The 19,744-nt window shown below is 37.4% G+C and overlaps 3 protein-coding genes and 1 non-coding gene across 6 annotated transcripts; 3 read left to right on the top strand and 1 right to left on the bottom strand.

Annotated features, from left to right (window-relative positions):
• Positions 1-254: 254 nt before the first annotated feature.
• Positions 255-2,566, top strand: LOC116208823 (CBS domain-containing protein CBSX5-like). Its single transcript, XM_031542385.1, has 2 exons — positions 255-681; positions 1,460-2,566. Exons 1-2 carry the CDS (start codon positions 347-349, stop codon positions 2,289-2,291), a joined length of 1,167 nt encoding a protein of 388 aa, XP_031398245.1. The 5' UTR covers positions 255-346; the 3' UTR covers positions 2,292-2,566.
• A 5,868-nt stretch (positions 2,567-8,434) lies between these two features.
• On the top strand, positions 8,435-11,301 carry LOC116209497 (E3 ubiquitin-protein ligase AIRP2-like). 3 transcript variants are annotated; one of them, XM_031543150.1, is made up of 5 exons: positions 8,435-8,722; positions 9,351-9,528; positions 9,862-9,928; positions 10,023-10,266; positions 10,832-11,301. In XM_031543150.1, the coding sequence occupies exons 1-5, from the start codon at positions 8,643-8,645 to the stop codon at positions 11,040-11,042; spliced, it is 780 nt and encodes a 259-aa protein (XP_031399010.1). In that variant the 5' UTR covers positions 8,435-8,642; the 3' UTR covers positions 11,043-11,301. The 3 variants fall into 3 exon arrangements, with proteins under 3 accessions (XP_031399010.1, XP_031399011.1, XP_031399012.1); XM_031543151.1 differs by having other exon boundaries at positions 8,441-8,722; positions 9,378-9,528; XM_031543152.1 differs by lacking the exon at positions 8,435-8,722 and adding an exon at positions 9,090-9,108 and having other exon boundaries at positions 9,378-9,528.
• A 328-nt stretch (positions 11,302-11,629) lies between these two features.
• LOC116206917 (tetraspanin-19-like) lies at positions 11,630-14,632 on the bottom strand. The gene is made up of 5 exons (XM_031539752.1): positions 14,346-14,632; positions 13,798-13,897; positions 13,595-13,675; positions 13,335-13,439; positions 11,630-12,145 (listed from the first exon to the last, which is right to left on the bottom strand). Exons 1-5 carry the CDS (start codon positions 14,534-14,536, stop codon positions 11,951-11,953), a joined length of 672 nt encoding a protein of 223 aa, XP_031395612.1. The 5' UTR covers positions 14,537-14,632; the 3' UTR covers positions 11,630-11,950.
• An 805-nt stretch (positions 14,633-15,437) lies between these two features.
• TRNAV-UAC lies at positions 15,438-15,510 on the top strand. The gene has a single exon. It is a non-coding gene; the product is annotated as a tRNA-Val (tRNA).
• The last annotated feature ends 4,234 nt before the right edge of the window (positions 15,511-19,744 follow it).

Below are 19,744 nucleotides of genomic sequence, written 5' to 3'. Positions count from 1 at the left end.
AGTACACATTATAATATATGTGTTAATCTCATTTAATATTTTCTTATCGGGATCGGCTTGGCCCGGTCACCCGTTTACTTGATTTCATACATGAGCTTGGCGGATTAGGTTATAAATAAAAATAAAACCCCATAAAATCCAGGAAAAGTTAACTAATAATTAATTGAAGATTAAAGGAAAAAAAAATACAGAGAGAGACCGGCCGATCCGGTGATCCTCGGCCTATAAATATCCTTGTCGGCCGTTCCTTCTCTCCACTATTTATTTTCCCTCTCTAGAAATCTCCTCTCTGTATCTGTTTATCTGTGTGCGATCTCGAATTCTGCAAAGCTCAACGCTCCATTGCATGGCAGTTAGATTGCTGGCGAATGAAGTCTCCGACCTCTGCCTTGGGAAGCCGCCGCTGAGGTGCCTCTCCGTTTCCGCCACCGTCGCGGACGCAATCGCCGCTCTGCGTAAGTCCGGCAGCGGCTGCGTCAGCGTCTGGAGCTGCGATCACTCCTCCAAGGACGCCTTCTCCGGCGACTGTCAATGCGTGGGCAAGGTCTCCATCGTGGACATTGTCTGCTTCCTCTGCAAAGAAGAGAATCTCTCGTCCCCTTCCACCGCGCTCCAGTCGCCCGTGGAGGCCGTGGTTCCTAAGGTTCCTGGGCTGGTCAGGCACTTGGAACCGCATTCGAGGTGCGAGCCGTTGAATTTGTCGATTATTCTCGTTGTTGCTTTCATTCATGACTTGCTGAAACCGTTGGTGGACCTTATCAATGGAGATCTGGCGAAATTTCAAATCATTTAGGCATTCCTTTCACTGAAAGAACGCGCGAATGCGATGTTGTCAAGTGCTTCAGCTTTTGCTCAGCTGCTATTTAGCTTTTCTTACAGATTTGTTGATTATATAGGAAATCATTATGCCGAAGTACAAACCAGTACCTTAGCTTGTCTCGTAATTTGTGATTCGACTGTGATTTTGCGATCCACCGAGTATCAATCGGAGTAGTATTAATTGTTTGTGCGTCTTTCATGTATCCATAAATTCATATGTTTTTTTCAATTTTCTGTCTGATAATTTCAATCGTGGTAGGTTAGGATTTGCAGGGGAAAACCGATAGATTAGTGGTTAACAGGGAACCGAGTGTTTGAAGCAGCTCTTCTTTATTAAGGAAGAGGATAGCAGAGGAAGCGAATGGGTCAATTTTGTTTAAAAGATTAAGTGGGGAAGTAGATGGGAAGGAGAATCAGGAGATCTTGTATGTTACTTGGAGGTGGAAGGAAATAATGATTATCGATTCGTTCACTTTGAAATATTCCGTTTTGGAGGGCTAAAGATTTCTCAAAAATAAAAGGATTTGATTGGAAGGGTCGGATCACTGATTGCTCTTTTTCGTATTTGCCGTTATTTGCTTTCTTCATATCCCGGATGCTCTTTCAATTCTGCTGACTGATCGAGTTTGTTGTTGTTCAGCTTACTGGAAGCCATTGAACTGATACTGGAAGGCGCACAGAATCTCGTGGTCCCGATCGTGTCCCGCTCCCTACCAATCCCGAGGAAGAAGCTCCTCCAAAAACAGAACTCTACCCTCCACAACACCCGCCAGTATTGCTGGCTCACCCAGGAGGACATCATCCGCTACCTCCTCAACTCCATTGGCCTCTTCTGCCCCACTCCTATCTGCCCCATCAACTCCCTTGGCATCATCGAGACTGAGTCAATCCTTGCTGTCCACTACGACGACCCTGCTTCCTCTACACTGCCCCTAATCTCCAAGTCCCACATAACCCAGATCGGAATCGGCATTGTCGACTCCGACGGAAAGCTGATAGGGGAGATCTCTCCCTTCACTCTCGACACATGTGACCTGACAGTGTTGGGTGCCATCAAGACACTGTCTGCAGGGGAGCTGATGGCGTACATTGATTGTGGTGGTCCCCCTGAGGACTTGGTCCAGATTGTGAAGGAGAGGCTGGAAGAGAAGAAGTTGGGGAAGTTATCCGAGTTCATCGACGAAGAAGAGTCGGTTAATGCTTACTCCTCCTCCTCTTCTGGTTCCTCTGATGAGGAGTTTGGTTTGGGGAGGAGCGGGAGATCAGGAGGGTATTACTCAGCGAGAATGGTGAGGAGGTCCGAGGCAACCATGTGCTACCCATGGAGCTCGCTCGTGGCGGTGATGATTCAGGCCCTCGCTCATAGGGTAAGCTATGTGTGGGTGGTCGAGGAAGATGGGAGCCTCACCGGCATAGTCACTTTCGCGAGCATGTTGGAAGTATTCCATGAGAGGTTAAAATCAATGGCCTAAAACTAAGGAATTGGTTTTGCCATGTTCTTCTCTTTGTGCTGAACCAAACATTTTGTTTTCATATATGAATATGTAATATACAAGAACCTGGAATGCGATATTCGGGAATTATCGTTGAATTGAACTCTGTCTGGTGTTAGGACCTGCTGGACCACACCGTTTAGATGAATGAAGTGGTGATCACTGCAAGCTATCGTTGCAACTGACTCCGCTTACCCTGTTGTCATCTGTAGCTCTTATCATATGAAAATTTATTGCATGAAGTCTTACCTTAATCTTTGTTGTACGAGGTGTGATTGATTTATTAGGAATTATTGATTTACTAGGAATTAATTCCGACCGATTGATGGTACGAGGCTTGTATGGACTGTTAGATGAGAGATGCCCGGAAAGTTAGAGATATCCTCTAGAGAAGAATCAACTCCAAGCCGCACGTTGAGATGGTCCATGTGTGCATTGGGCCCAAACACCCATGAGTGGTTTTATGGATAATAAAGATGGATTGGGCTGCCTCCATCCATATGAAAAGAAAGGTTCCAGACTGGAGACTTGATTGGGGAGATATGTTACTGAAATAAAAGTATTGAAATATAACTACTGAAAAATTTAATTCATATAAGTGAAAGAAAACTGATACATTTAATGAGATGCATTAATATGAATAAAAATATAAATTAATTTGAATATATTATAAATATATATATATATATATATATATAAATTTATGGTACATGTACAATATTATACCTATAGGTTATAATAATATTTTAGTGTTTAGTGTAGAAAATTATAGTATAAAATATTATAATTAATGTTGGAGAAACTATTAATAATTTTAAAGATTATTTTTATGAATTATGTGAAATTTTACTCTTTAAGCAAAAATGACACTTTATTTTAAACTTCCGTTTACTACATATAGTTTTAAATTATAAATTATAAGGAATAAAATAAGTTAATAAAATTTTACAAGTTAGTAGATCATCATCTTTAAAAACCTACTATTTATATAATGATGTAAAAATTGCATGAATGGACTAACATTTTTATTGGGGTAGAATTATTAGCTATTTATAATTAACTTCATGTACGTATATGTTTTATAATCATAGAAATCAATATGATAATGAAAAGGTAAAAGTATATATAAAATAATCAGATATTGCTGCTTTTGGTATTAAAAAGTAAAGTTTGTCCATCGTACTGGCCACTAAACTTGTAAGTGTAGTTAGAATAAACAAAAGCATTTGTATGGTAATAATTTGAAATTACTGAAATTAAAATTAATATTTAAAATAAAGAATATGCAGAAGCAGTTTCTATAAGCACATATCACCTTGCTGGAAAAAATCACGTTTTTAACCGCATGAATTAGTCAAATTATAATTTTGAAAGAAAATAAGCACTTATTCAACCTTCACCGCACTCACAAGCGAAGTCTAAGTCATGGCTGTAAGTACATTGAAAAGTTGAAGAAGCCACTCGGGAATGACTCTTTCGAGATGCAAAGATAATTACTTACTCGAGCAAGGAGATAAAAGACTAAATCATATAATTGCCCACGAGACCGACCTACATACATCTACTAGATGAATAGGCAAAAGCCGATCAAAAGTGTAAGAAAGATTAGGTTCGAAAGATGTCCCGTTAAACCTTAATCTATTTCTTAAACATCTTGTTTTCAAAATCGATTTGATATATCAAATTGTTGGAAATTGACTTAACGATCAAAGAAGATAATGTGGAAGAGAGAAGAATTTGCACACAAGATAAACGCGGTAAATCCTCAAACGTATTGGAAACATTTTAGGAAAATATTCACGGACAAAAAAGACTCTGCGGTAACTTCTTATTGAGTAAGAAATATAGGATGTAGTAGAATACGAGTGCGTTCTTGACAAGCAGAATGGCCGAGGAATCATAACCCCTCGTAAAGATATCTCATCTCAAGGATACTCTCACTCTCTAGACGATCTCCCCGCACATTTACATCAAGGCTCTTGCTACATATATATAGTATTAGCACCCGATTCACTCTTAACAGAAAATCTCTATTTGATCTCTATAAATGTATCTCTAAATACAAGATCCTCAAAATATTCTCTCACAAAAAATAAGGATTTAAATCCACCAAATAAGAAACAAAATCGGATCAAAATTCAAAACACAATTCTCAATATAACTTTATCGATCTAGTCGTGGAGCTGCATTTATGTCCAAATCCGTTTAACCTCTTGCTCAATCAGCTTCTGAGAATTAATTAATAACGGGACAGAAACAAAAGAAAGCTCATTTCGAAAAATATGGAAGATTAAGAAAAAAGAGTATTAGTTCAAAAGTTGCATTATGCCATTATCTATTTCGGTTGGAAAAGGTCCATTACAGGCCTCTCCCACCAACCCCGTCGACATAGACATCATGTTACCGAAATAGGCATATGCTTCTGCGCATTTCTGAATTCTATATACACCTACTGTCAAGATAACTTTCTTGAAATTTTACGAAATAAGGTCATGTTTGATATGAAAGAACATATTGAAATATTTTAATAGACCGAATGTAATATATAGTATAGTAAGAGAAAATTGGTGATTTTTAGGTAATCTCACAAATATGATGGAATGTATTTTAAAAAAAATGAAACTAGAGAAAAGGAATGTATAATATCGTAGCACATATTCTCATCTGAAATTAAAATGTTCAGACTCAATTTTCTCTATACGTACGATCATGTAGAAGGAACAGAATCTATGAAATTGTTGGAATTTCCAATATCGGCAAAGATTACACCAACTAAAGACCGTGAGGGCAATTATTTCTTATCGATTAGTAATTATATATACTTGGGATTTCCAATATCCGCAAAGATTACACAACAATTAAAGACCATGAGGGTAATCATTGCTCGTCGATTAGTAATCATAATGGAGAACTTAAAATGGGGGGAAAAAACAGTGGATCTCGATCCTTTTGCCTACAAAATCTCTATTTATGTGCCGATATATTTTGAAAGTATATATGTTTTGCACTGTCAATGTTCATACAGTGCTGACCGGACCGGAAGCACCTTAAGGTGGCAAGATTCCAGACGACACCTAACACGAATTAATCTCATTTAATAGAGGTGGACAACCAATGTAGATCGGTTGAAGTGTACTTTTTTCTCTTTAAATAAAATTTCAAATTTGAGTTTTGTAAATAAAAAAAATTCATGTTGGGAAGTTTAACTCCTCAGTAAACGGACCTGAATCGAATAGAATTAGTTGGAATCCATTAAACTTTCGATATTTGAGAGCGCATTGAAAATAGAGGCGGAGTAAATATTAAAGAAAAGTCGTAAAAAAATCTCACAGTCTAAAAAAAATAAAATTCAAAGCAACATCCTTTATAACGTAACAAATTTTTTTCTTTAAATATGAATTATTCTCATTCAATAAGTTGTATACTATCATTTGAAAAATATTCAATATTACATCATTCATGCAATGAATTTTTCATAGATATTTTTCTATGTTGGCTTAAGATTCTTTTATTTTCTTTACCATTTCTTTTTGGCCCACCGTTTTCTTATCCTTTTTAGCTGATGATAGTTACATCGACCATCCATCAAGTAAAAGATGTTGTCATTAAAGGTTGAATTGCATTTCTTGGTGTAACTTTCATCTATCGATCGATTCCCCATGAAGTTTTTTTTTGGGTAGTTATCAATCAAGTTATCACAACAATAGAAGAGCGTAAGCTGATATAAGAATGCTTTCAACGTTTGGGCTGATAAACCCCAAATGATAATGTGGAAGCATATCCCCACAAAATGTTCATTCACCTAAATCGCACTAGTTCTAATTATAGGCAGTCCCTGCTATTTTTATATCTTCATATCTCACGTCATAATAAGTTTACCGAAATGAAAATTTAAATATTTTCCGTCCTTTAATTATCAAAATTGAAAACATAGGTGGTCGAATTGACCTACCAAATCGAAATCGACAACCGAAAAGGCATGAAATATGATTGTGATATCAAGAGTTTTGGGCCTAATTATGAGCTAAGAAGTGGAAAAAATTTTATGTGGACACTGACAATATTTTTTGTTAACATAGAGTGCATGAGCTATGATAACATTGGGCCTTTTAGGTGTTGCAAAAAGTAATTCATACAGATCTTTTTTTTTGTTTCCAATTACAAAAGAGGTTCATGTCCCTAATACAATGAAATATAAATCTTAATAGCTAATAAATGTGCACGATAGTCCCACTGAATATCGAACCTAGAACTTCTTAATTATCTGGCGAGAGCGTGCTTCAGATAATTCATACATGTCTTTTAAGTACACACTCAGGTACTAATAAATGTCTAAGGTATGCTATCCTATATATACGGAGTATGATGGACAAAGGTAAGTTCATTCTTCCTTTTTTTAGCATTTTAAAGCTTTTCTTTATCTCTTATGAGAAAATATTTCGGTCAAGTCATGAGAGATCAAGTTACGCCTTCTGATCGTTAGATCTTCACTATTGGGCCTTCTTCCTCCACTTTTTGGAAGATCCAACAGGAGGGAGACCCCAGCTAGACCTCCTGTGACTCGAGGGAAAATTTTCCGATCTCTTATAACTTGGACGTGGGTAATATTAATTGCCTAATGAACAATGCAGGGAAAAGAGATTTATGGGGGGGCATTTGAATCAACCTAGAGGAGGCCCAGTAGCACGGGGATGAAAGTAGTAGCAAATGGAAGAAGGTCGAAAGGGCACATTGAGGAAACACCCTTGGTATTGCAATAACCAAATGCATCCATGCATACCCGTAGAGAGATACATGGGTTATAATAATGATGTTGCAATGAGCTGAAAAATAGGAGGAAAAAGTATCCATAATATAAATAATCTATGTTGGCTGGGGGGGGGGGGGGGGGGGGGGGGGGGGGGGTTTGTGAAAAATAAGAAAAAAGAAAAGGAAAGTAAAGGCAATCTATGTTTGAAGTTTAAACAAGTTATTCACTCCTGGTTTGTGTGGGATTGTAGATGATCATTTTGTTTTCAGGGTTAAAATCACAAAAAATTTAAAAATTTTAACTTTAACTTTAACTTTAACTCAACACACTACACAACCTTTATCATTTTCCACAATTAAAATCAAAGTTACTTTAACTCTGAAATCAAACGCATCGTTGGGATCTTAATTACTGAATATTTGGAAATGCATATGCCAACTCGAGACTTAGGGATACAAATCACTGAATATGTTGATAGGCAATGCCTGGATTTTATAACTTTTGTGTAGACAAACTCTGATGATAAGATAAATTCTCACTTACGGATATTTATTATATTTATACAGTCATTAACGAAAAATTATTCCTCTAAATGGATTTTTACATCAACTAATGAAGAATTGTCGATATATATTGACAAAAGCTGTTAACATCACTACTGAGGATACAAAGAGAGAAAACACTGTATTTTCTTGAGTCATGGCGTTTCATCGTCATCATACTTACAAATATAATATTCACAACATATTAATTTTACTCTTTAGCGGGTCAATTCAACTTTCAACTGGAATAATCGCGATCCGTTTGACTTTTGAATATCATGATACATATCGAAAATAAATAATTGAATAGTCGTGACCCTTTTGGGTTCTCAATACATAGTACACATAAAAAATAAATAACCCTGATGGTGATCTAACTGGACTTAAATACTGGAATTAGATGGTGCAAAATGGGGGGCCCTTTTTTCGAAAATAAATGTGTAGTTTTGTCGTTGTTCTTACTGGCCTTTTTTATTTTTTGTTATTTTTTTTTAATTTGTCAAAATATTTTTTTTGAAAATGTGAGATCAACTGGATCAATCACAGTGTGTTAAGTGCTATCATGTATACTGCAGCAATTTCGAATAAAATTAACGGAAATATTGACGATGGGCTAGTATTATTATAAAATTAATAATTTATAATTTAATCAGTTAAAAAAAAATATTCGTATTAAAATTATTAAAATGAGTGAAGTTTGGATTTTTTTTTATTAATCCATTGTTTAATGTTTTCACCATTTTCACAGACCCTCCAGGACCACGTGTCCCACTCTCTCTCTCTCACTCTCTTTATCTGTCTGTCTGTGTCTCTCTCTCTCTCTCTGTCTGCAGCTCCTCGCTTTTCAAGAGCAGGAAAGAAGCCCCCCCGGCGAAGACGGAGGCGACTTCCCCAACCCCCCCACGCCCCCCATGAAAATATCCCACCCCAACTTCTTCTCTTCCTCATTCTAAGAGCGAAAAAGGATTGCTTTTTTGTTCTTGTCCGGTGTCTTCCAATTAGGGTTTCTGATTTGATGATCGGGTTAGTGTTTGGAAGATGTGTGTGAGCTCCATGCGAAAGTCGTTCAAGGACTCTCTCAAGGTCCTTGAAGCTGATATCCAGCACGCCAACACTCTGTAAGTATCGGAATTTCTCTCAGTTCCCTTTAATTAAGCAGGAATTTGTGCGGATTCCCAATTGTTTAGTGGACTGTGTCAGTGCTTTAGCTGTAAAGATTGAATTTTTCCTGCTGCTGTTGGTGTCAGATTTTGGTCCCCCCTTTTTTTCCCTAAAATTTCCCCTTTTTTTAAGTGGATTGTGTCAGTGCTGCTGCTGCTTTGAGGTTTCAGCATCGGATCGTATCCTCATCTCTTCCATTTTAAATTCGTACAGATTTCCCTCTGTTGCCATATTTGTGAAGGATCCAGTTCTTTGTGTTGCCCTTAAAATAAAAATTTAAGGAAAAAGAGGAAAACTTCTTTTACACTCTTGCTGATGCTTATAGTGTCTCCAGCTGCTTCAGGTGGGCAATGGGTTTTCTTTATTTACAGCTTCAGATATTTGTTAAATGTCGGTTTTTATCGCCTGATGGTATGCACAACAATGACCCCATAAGAGGAAGAGAAAGCCCATTTCTTTGAAATGATGTATCTTATCTTTGCATTAAACGATGTCGTGTGATTAATATTGATTTTGCTAGAAGAGGATGAATTGTTCGTATGGTTAGTTTTGATTTGATTTCTGGGGCTCTTGTTCATGGTGTAGTCTTGAATGGACTGTCATGACTTGCAGGGCGTCGGATTTTCCTAGGGAGTATGATGGGGCCTGCCTTCAGATGAGAATGTCATACAGTCCAGCTGCTCATTTCTTCCTCTTTCTCGTGCAATGGACCGATTGCCATCTCGCTGGTGCCCTCGGCTTGTTAAGAATACTGATCTACAAGGTAAAGGAAAAGTCTCGTGTTTGTCTGATTTTAGTTGGAAGTTTCTATTGTATGCAGGGCTAAAACAGACATGAAGAAAAATGTGATTTCGAGATAAGGCTTGAGTTTAGTTTGCTTCTGCTGTGAGATACTGAATTATACTCAAACAAGATTAGAAGAGTTTGATATTTGGAGTGTTATCATTAGAAGCTTGTAATCATGTGTTCGCTAAGTGTGGTAAATTTGTTGCAATACTCTTTAGTTGGAAAAGTTTCAGTAATAGTTCCATTTTATCTCTTTAAGAAATCAGACACTTAGAAAATTTGAGTAACATATGTACCATTTGGTCTTCAGGTGTATGTTGATGGGACCACTACCATGTCCGTACATGAGAGAAAAGCAAGTATTAGGGAATTCTATGGTAAGAATTTCCTTTCATGAGAATTTCAGAAGCTTCCAAAGTGTTTGTTGCTGCATGAAATCTTATTGGTATGAGTAATAACTCTGCTGGGCAGCGGTAATATATCCGTCTCTGCTCCAACTTGAAAGAGGGGTTACCGAAACGGAAGATAGAAGGCAGAAGGCGGTATGCAATGAGAGGTACAGGAGGAGAGATGAGATGGAGGAATACAAACGGTACAGCTCCTCTGATGTGGAGAGTGAAAGGGAAGACGAGTGTGGGATTTGCATGGAGTTGAATAGCAAGATTGTGCTCCCCGATTGCAACCATGCCATGTGTTTAAAATGTTATCGGCAGTGGTACCTTTTCCTTCTCTCTCTCTCTCTAGTTCACCGGCTTTTTGCATCTATTGTTAACAAAAACAGAGAAATGGTAGTTAGTGAGCTTCTGCTGCTACTGCAAGTATGTTGCTGTGGAATGTTATCATTGCAGAGGATCATATATTGGTTTTATATATTGTTTCCTATAATGGGAATAATGCGGTTGTAATGTGTGGGAGGGGAAAAAGCCTTTTGAGGTAGGAGGGACACTTATTCATGGCAAGCAGTAATAGGTGTTATGCATTTGCAAGTACAAGGTCATTTGTTAATTAGCTAAATTTCAGGAGAAATTACTTTACCTATGAAGGGTATCACTTCAAACACTAGACCTGCACAAAATAGCTGTTCTACTACATAATGACTATGCACACCATATCGAGGTTTTCTAAGCTAACCATATTGACAACCAATATGAGCTTTTGTGGAGAGGCCTTAATTTGTTTGGTTTCTTGGGCTTGTTCATGTTATTGCCAAGGTAGCTGTCTGTGAAGAGCTAATTACCAAAAAGCCTGAGCACCGTTCTTTGGCATTTTCTCTCTTGCAGGCGCACAAGATCGCAATCGTGCCCTTTTTGCAGAGACAGTCTGAAGAGGGTGAGCTCGGGCGATCTCTGGGTCTACACTGACAGCAGGGATATAGTAGACGTAGCCACGGTGACACGTGAGAATCTCCGAAGGCTCTTCTGGTACATAGACAAGCTGCCTCTGATCATCCCGGATTCCATATTCGACTCTTACGACTCTCACGTGAGGTGATCAGCAGCAGAAGTCTCAGTTTCTGAAGGAGTTCTTCATTGTTTCGATTCCATCTACGTGGTTCTATGTTGTTCAGTTGTTTCCCCTCCTGTGAAGAAGCCTGCTCGATTTATTATGGGCCGGTTTTTACTTATTATAGTGGTGCCTACCAAAGTGAAATTGTATCTAGCAACATTTGTAAATATTCATCTGTATAGGTTCCAAACGTTTGCCACTGAAGTTCTTAACTCTTCAAAATCTCGGTCTTTTCTCTGCTTCTCATTTGCATATTAAGATTGTCCTGTAGATATGTGTAGTAGCTGTCTGTTATTCCTGGACATGGAAAACTGGAGAACTTCTCTCGGTTTTCCCTGAAACGAGCAAATTGGAAAACTGCTCTGTTTGTTTTCAGGATTTAATTTTAAAATTTTAACTCTAATTTAACTCTACTCATTACATAATAAAAATTCAAAAAAGTGGATCTCATATATAAATTCACATACAATTTAATTATATTCAATTCAATTTTTAATATTAAATTCTCATAACTATTTATTACTTTTTCATACTTTTTTTCATAATTTAACACTACAATCATTACAACTCAATTAAAATCAAAATCAATCAATTAAAATTAAAATTCAACTCTCAAACCAAACGCGACCTTAAGCTGGGAAAGTTCTTTCAGTTGAGACCCTGACAGCTTCTGAGATTGTTGGGCAAATGCGCTCCAGATGATTAATTAGACTCGTTCGTATTTTCTTGCATCCTGCCCAAAAAGTCCTCGAGCTTCGATGATAATCAATACGAATAAGTAAATATTCTTCTGTCTGAACTGAGAACAGTATGCCAAAAGCAGGCTATGGGGAGCAAAGGACTGGAAAGGGAATGATATTCAATGGTGGAAAACATCGAATGCTGGGTTGAACTCAGCAGTAATTTTCAGAGTGCGATAACTTTTTCGGGGCAAAAAGAGGATCGCCCTTGACGAGATAAGGATGAGGAGGAGGAGGAGAAGGATTGAGTAGCGGAAGCTTTGCTGCCGGAAACCGATCATCTTCGATACTGTCATCACTGTATGACCCAATTGACCTCAGAACCATGCTCAACAGTATTGATAAACCCTGCTCAGAAAATGAAAAGGAATTAATATATGTCTCTCAGTGAAAGAAGATCTGAAGAATGATTCGTAAATTTGCTCAAGAAAAATAATGCTGTCGATGATGGCATTTCGGTTTTCTGAACTAGGCTGAGTCCGCATCGAATAATCTATTGAGACGATTAACAACTATTTTTTCCCTTCTTGTTTTCACCAGGGACAGTTCCTTCGATATATGTCATGGCTTTTCAGGCCATGAGAAAGTGTGACTTGGTTCATATCTCGGCTCAATGTCGAAGCAATGGCTACAGAAAATGAACAAATCACATAAATGAACGCTATCCAGTCTTATTTCAGGGACATAATTTATTTTTATTTTTTTGATAGTTAGGGAGATAATTTATTGAATTTATTAATAAGCGGATCCGAACTACAAAAGGAAGAAGTCAAGTTTTAATCTAACTTTTACTTTCCAGTCATTTCTAAAATTCCATAAAAAAATAATAATCATTAAATTAAAGGGTCATATAATAAATTAACTACCCATAACGATTATCCCACCACCTTTATATCTCATTTTCCCTCATCTCTCTTATCTCTCCCCTCCCTCTTTTCTCTCCCTGAAGGCAGTTGCATTTCTGCTCCATGCAAAAAAATAAAATCCAACATATTATTCGGTTCGTGGCACACAATTTTTTTTTCCTTATAGTATACTGCATTATTCAATGAATTTGCATCTTTAAAAAAAGACTATTGTAATACTAAAAATTACACAAAAATTACGTGCAGTGCCAGTATCGATTTAGTAAAGTTGAATCTTCTTATACATTATTTGTTTATCTAATTAATAAAAGTACTATACACAAAAACCGAAATGATCATGACTCTTTTTTTTTTTAGTATCATGATATTTAGAAGTTCAATGAGACCCGATTAATCCAGTTCGAATCGGGTCGGCTCATTAAGTGCGTAAAGGTCTCATTGTACGGATTTTTTTCATTCATAATACTTGAATCTAAGACATTGTATAAAGAGAATAAGCGTTGAATCACTTGAACCTATCCATATTGGTAATCTTAATAAAATTCTTGAATGATTTTTTTTCTTTTATCTATTAATTAGTTAATAAAGTTTAAATTTTCCTTTAAATAGTAGTATGAGATGACATACAGTACTAGGGTTTCTTTAAAAAATAGTATGAGATGAGATAGTACCTGGGTTAAGGCGATAAGCAAGCCTATCCACTTGAAGATGTCAAAGTTCGACTTAACAAAGTCCTCAAAGTCAGTAAATCTTCCCGTTGGATCTTCTGGTAAGTCCTGCAGATTAATTAGATTGGAACATTACGACAAAATGAACTATACATATTAAAATACGTACGATTTTATCGGATAATTAATTCTTCGAGAACTGAATGTCGACCTCTCATTCGAAAATCACACTAGGGAGACACAAGTTTTGTAAACATATCTACCTTTTCCCAGTCCGAATTGAGGAGGATGTCTGCGGAAATTGCAGTCTCGAACAGGACGAGTAGAGAAACGACCGTCACGTACTGTGCCAAATTAAGTCGGAACATTTTCGAAGATTTGGAAGTTGAATTGAAAAAAAAAAAAACATTTACGTAATGAACAAAAATAGGAAAAAGCGAAAAGATGGAGCATATTGAAAGGATACACAAGAGAGGCAACAACCATTTGCACTGCCGGCTGCAACGTAACCAATGCATGTTATTAGGCATACCGCCAAACCCAGTCCCAGAAAAGCATATATAAACCTGCAGTTCAGACATCTTCGGTGAGACCACGGGTTCTTCAGCCTAACAACTGCGACTAATACCCGAAAATTATATATTTCTTTTATAGATAAAAATTATATCTTCTTCTGAATTGACTGAAAAAAGGAAAAGCACGAGCGAGCATGTCTAAACTGAATAACCGGGAATCGCTACTTAGCCAGTAGCACAATATGAAATTTAGTGTTCTTTTCATGTACTCGTAATTCACAACAAGATTGTGTTCTGATACTGGTTTGTTAGATACCGACCGGCTACAAGTCGACAACCCTAGTCTCAAGACGAAAATATTCATGATAATAAGAAGCAAGTAGAGGAACCATATTGATAAATTAATATATGCAATTATTTAACTAATTGCTTCTTCTTTTATTTAATTATTGATTCAGATTATAAAGATATGAAATGGAGAGGAGCTTAATAATACTACCAGGGAGCAGTGGAGTAGAATGAAGCCGCCTCCTTCATGTCTCTCTGCCAAACCCTAATCATCCACAGTCCATATAGGATCATTGCAATCCCCACAATTGCCATCACACAGTTCATCACCTTCAACAATGTCTGCAGGCAACTCCTCACAATCCTCCTTGCCATCAAACCACCACCAATTTCTTGTAACATTTTTATTTTGTCGAAATATGATGACCCTTTTTTTCTCTATTCTTTTTTGGGAAATGTGGGAGAATTTATGAACAAGGGTCTCAAGCCTGCCTTGGTATATAGAAGAAAGCTTCTTCAATCATACATAAGGGGACAGTATTTTGCATTATTTGTCTGATGATAAGGCCTTTAGAAAAGCAACAAAATTGTTTGATCGGTATTATTGGGAAATGACAAAAGAGAAGAAACTTCGTGCTGTTTGCTATTAAGAGTGCATGCAGTACAAATTATTTGGATGTATGCAATCACAATCATGACTTCTGTTTGCCATTGGATCCTTTTTTTTTTAAAAGAAATAATTAATTATCGGTTAAGGTTTTTGTCGAGCTATGACGACCGAGTTGAGGTCGATATAGCCCAAGGTACATTTCCCTATCGTTGGAGGTATATTTATGACATAGTGATCACACGTCTTCGACCATAATATTTGACTAGGCATGATTAACAATATATGTTGAACAAGAAATGGAAGAAGAGGTTTTCTTTCCTCATATGGTTTGGTAACCACAAAATCTTTGATTCAAATTCCCTCTACGACTAATGTCATAATATTTGTTAGAAGTGTGCTCTTTCAGCCTGAACTTAGGGGAAAAAAACTTCTTTGAACTATATACTGGGCTTTTGATGGTGGGACCAGTGTTTACACTGGTTATTCATTTTCTCTTTTATGTTCGCGGTTGAATACAATAGTATGAACATTGCGTAACAGGGGATGGCAAGCTGCCACTGCTGTTACCCACCTTTCTTATTTATCTAAAAAAAAAATTAGCAGTTTTTTTTAATTATTTCTTGCGAGACAAAAGTTCTTGGAAATTTCACGTTTGTTGGATATAATGTGCTGTCCGAAAGCATGAGCAAACAAGTTACTGTGGTGTAGTGGTTATCACGTCAGTCTTACACACTGAAGATCCCCAGTTCGATCCTGGGCAGTAACATTTTCCAGTCCTTAATTTTTCTTTTTCTTTAATTTTTTTTATATTTATTTCTCCTCTTATATTAATTTGACCATTTTACTGTCAAAACAAATTAATGCCTGACGAGAACCTGGATCTTTTATTTTCTTCCTCCAATTACAAGGGCAGTGATTAATTTCATGCTTCATTAAAGAGAAGTTTACTTTGGTACATTCCGAGGAATAACCTCATTTTACAACCTATAATATACAGCCACTTGCTCCGGAAATTTGTCACCAAGAGTTCAAGGATATTGCTACTTCTTTAATTTCTATATCGCACAACATCATTCAAATATCAATCAATTGTTTCACATGTGAATTTTCTCCTTTTGAAAATCAAAATGTTTTTTATTTCATCGAATGTTACTAGATCCAGGCAGAGTAAACTATCAATTTGGTTCATGACTTATGCAAGTTGCATCACCTTGGTCCCAGACTTAAAATCAACATCACTTTAATTCCTAGGAACATCTATTTGGTCCATGTAACATCAAGTTGGTCCTTAGTAACATCAATTTGGTCATAGTAACATCAATTTAGTCCTCAAGCAACATCAAATCGATCCCTCCATCAGTCGTTGTTAGTTTTTGACGACAAATGAAAGAAACATCAAAATAGTCTTTCCGCCCCTTTTTCCTCCCATTTTGAATTTTCTCTTATTCCCTCCCCCCAAAACGCTTCGTTTTAGCCATCTTCTCTTTCCAAATTGGAAACCCTAAGTCACTAGAAATCCTAATTTGAAATTCCTATGTTATAGTTGTCACTCCATTGCAGAAGAATGAAGAAATTCAAGGCTGGATAAAGAAGCCTAACTGTTGCAAAAGAAATAGGTTGGAGAAGGTCGCAAATCCAGGATGAGTTGCCAATCCAATTGCAGTTTCACTACTTGCGGAGCTCGGTCATTCCTCTGTTATTGTGGATGAAGAGCTCGTTAGATGATCTCCAATACCACTGCAAATCCCAATCGACCATTTTATAGGTGTCCTTTATGGAAGGATCAAGCACAAACTTGCGAGTATTTCTGATGAGAAGACCAATTGGAGAGCAATTCAAGGATGTCACAAGATTAGAGGATGGTGATGTTGCTAAGGAGTAGGATTGCGGTGTGTGAGAATGAATTGAAGAAGTTGAGTTAGTTGTTGTTGATTTTGGCCATTGTAGTGGCTTTTTGGTTGTGAGGATCGTTGTTGTTGGTATATAGCTTTCACTACTTGCAGAGCTCGGTCGTTCCTCTGTTATTGTGGATGAAGAGCTCGTCAGATGATCTCCAATACCACTGCAAATCCCAATCGACCATTTTATAGGTGTCCTTTATGGAAGGATCAAGCACAAACTTGCGAGTATTTCCGATGAGAAGACCAACTGGAGAGCAATTCAAGGATGTCACAAGATTAGAGGATGGTGATGTTGCTAAGGAGTAGGATTGCGGTGTGTGAGAATGAATTGAAGAAGCTAAGTTAGTTGTTGTTGATTTTGGCCATTGTAGTGGCTTTGTTGGTTGTGAGGATCGTTGTTGTTGGTATATAGCTTAGATATAGTTCCAGTAAACTATCAATTTAGTCTCGAATATGTAGTGGCTTTATCCATTGAGTTGCTATGTCTGTAGCATTGAGTAAACCATTGAGTTGCTATGTCTGATGAGTTGCTATGTGAAGTTTTTGTCCATCTGTATATGCTCCATTTTGTTCCATCTGTATTTGCTATGTGGAGCTTCCATCCATTTGTAATGAAATGAAATATAAGTGGCTTGCCTATGAGCAGTGTTATCAGAACCGGACCGGATATTGAACCGGCCGAGGCATGGGGTCATGGGTTCATGGGTTCAACCGGGGGTTCGATGGGTCGGACCACTTGTTTATTTTTAAAATAAATAAATAAATGTTATTTTAAGAAAATAATATAAAATACAAAAAATAAAAATAAAAATGGTAATATATATTAGATAATAATTAATATGTGTCCAAAAAAATATAAGAAAAAATTATTTGCATCTGATTGAAAATGACTCGTAGAAAAGAACTGATTACTGGAAATTGGGAATTTTTGGTTTAGACAAATTCACATTGCAATGCGCCTGTAAAGATGATTACTGGAAAAGAAGAGAATTTAGCCTTTATAGCCAGAAAGCAAAGGCAATGACCGCACATGACAATAATCAATAACATCGTGCAGGTTCCATCCACCATTACCACGATCAAACAGCCTCTAATTTCCAGCAAAGATGATTAAGATAGTAAAAGCTTCCAGTCCAATACAAGTGTTCAGGAACTAGGCAGCTGCCCATTCATTACATAATTTGAAAAGCAACAAAACGAAGATTTTTTTTTTCCATCCAATTTTCCAAGACAGACTACCATCAGGAAGAGAAGTAGAACTTGTCAGAATCAAAATACCAAATTACTCCACAAGACACCTCAACTACTGCTTCTACAGTTACCACACATCACACATGAAATCCCAATCTCTCATCACTGTCAAGAACATCAGATATGTCATACTGGGTATTGACATCACCCAAGATCAGTTCAACCTTTTTATCAATGTTTAGGGAATTGGGACATCCAGTCCAATGCCTCAATTTGTCACCGCAACCACAAGTAAAGGAGAAGAGGGAGAGGAGCGACGAACCGATGAAGAACAACCGGAAGAATCTCGAAGATGCACTCTGCAATTTCCGCTCGAGTCGAGGGGGTTTCGAAGGAGAAGAAGAAGAATTAGAGGAGGCGGAGAAGATGAGCTGATGAAGAAGAACAACAGGAAGAGTCGAAGGGGAAGTGAGGAACTCGGGAAGAAGACGACTAGGGCAGGTAGGGTTTCCGATTTTTTCTAGATTTCAACTCTGCTACTCTGCATTCTGATGATTTCTGATTTTCTGCAATTCCGCTCGGGTCGGGAGGAAAGAGTTCGGGTTGGATTTCGCTTAAAATTTATGAACCCATGAACCGACCGGTTCGAATGGGTTCGCGTAAAAACCGGTCGATTTTTTGGGTTCACCGTGTTTTTTTTTATGCATTTTGGTTTTTAAGCGAACCGGACCGGTCATAGGTCCAATTTTCGGTCCGACCGGTCGAATCGGCCGGTCCGGTCCGGTTCTGATAACAATGCCTATGAACATAAAAAATTCTCCATATTGTTCCATATTCATATATGTTCAAACCTATTTATGGCATGGACTGAGGTAAATGAAAGCGAGGAGTCACCTTGAATATGCCATCTATTTCAGACCTCACCAGGAAATGAAGAGTCACCAGGAAATGAAGAGTCACCCGCCAATGAATGCATGCATGCTTGCATTCATGCGCCGCCTTACTTCTCCCAGAATCAAGTAATGATTGTATTTTTTTGTATAAATATCGTACTTTATGCCCACTATTCATACTATCCTAACCCTCTCTTCTTTTGTTCAAAATTTTACTTGCAGGAAGAAGATGGACATAGGTAAAAGAAAGATCGAAGATCGTTCTCCTTCTCGCTCTCGCTCTCCTCCACCAAAGAGGGCCGTGAAAGATGAAGAGAGGAATCTTGATGTACTGGAAAAAGATGAGATAAGAAGATGAGAGAGAAGATGAAGAGATAGAGGAAGAGAAAGAAGGAGATGAAGAAGGGCTGGCAATTTCTCTACTTCCTCCTCGTCAACAGGCTCCTACTCTAGTGATAAAAACTATTGCATCTCTCCCATCGACTTTGCCGGATTGTCTGACGAGAGTGCTCCCACCTCTACTGATGAAGATGATTCTCCCATCGACTATGATCGAATGTCTGACGAGAGCGCCCCCACCTCTAGTGATGATGGTGACGATTCTGACTTTGGTTCTTTGGTGGATTTTGAGTTTGAGTAGCAGCCCCCCTCCCTTCTCTGGTGATGATGGTGGTGATTATTTAACTTTAGTTGTTCTCGATCCGATCGTTTTGTAATTTTATATGTAATGAATGAAGAAAAAGCATTTTACATGTTTGGGTTTTGGCATGATTTATCCCTCCTCCTTCACTTGTTTGTACCCTAAATGAAGAAGAGATGACTTATTTGATTAAAAAAAAAATATTGGGACAAATAACGAAGGTTAACAGAGTTATGTTATATTGATGCAGTTCACAAGGTTTCAGGGACTACAATGATTGAAGGACCTTACTGATGTTACAAAAGGACCTAATTGATGTTTCAACGGATCAATTTGATGTTACTAGGATCTAATAGATGTTACAAAAGACTACAG

Source organism: Punica granatum, chromosome 5, assembly GCF_007655135.1.
Source record: "Punica granatum isolate Tunisia-2019 chromosome 5, ASM765513v2, whole genome shotgun sequence".
Lineage (NCBI taxonomy): Eukaryota > Viridiplantae > Streptophyta > Magnoliopsida > Myrtales > Lythraceae > Punica > Punica granatum.
This window is presented reverse-complemented; position numbering and strand designations above follow the sequence as displayed.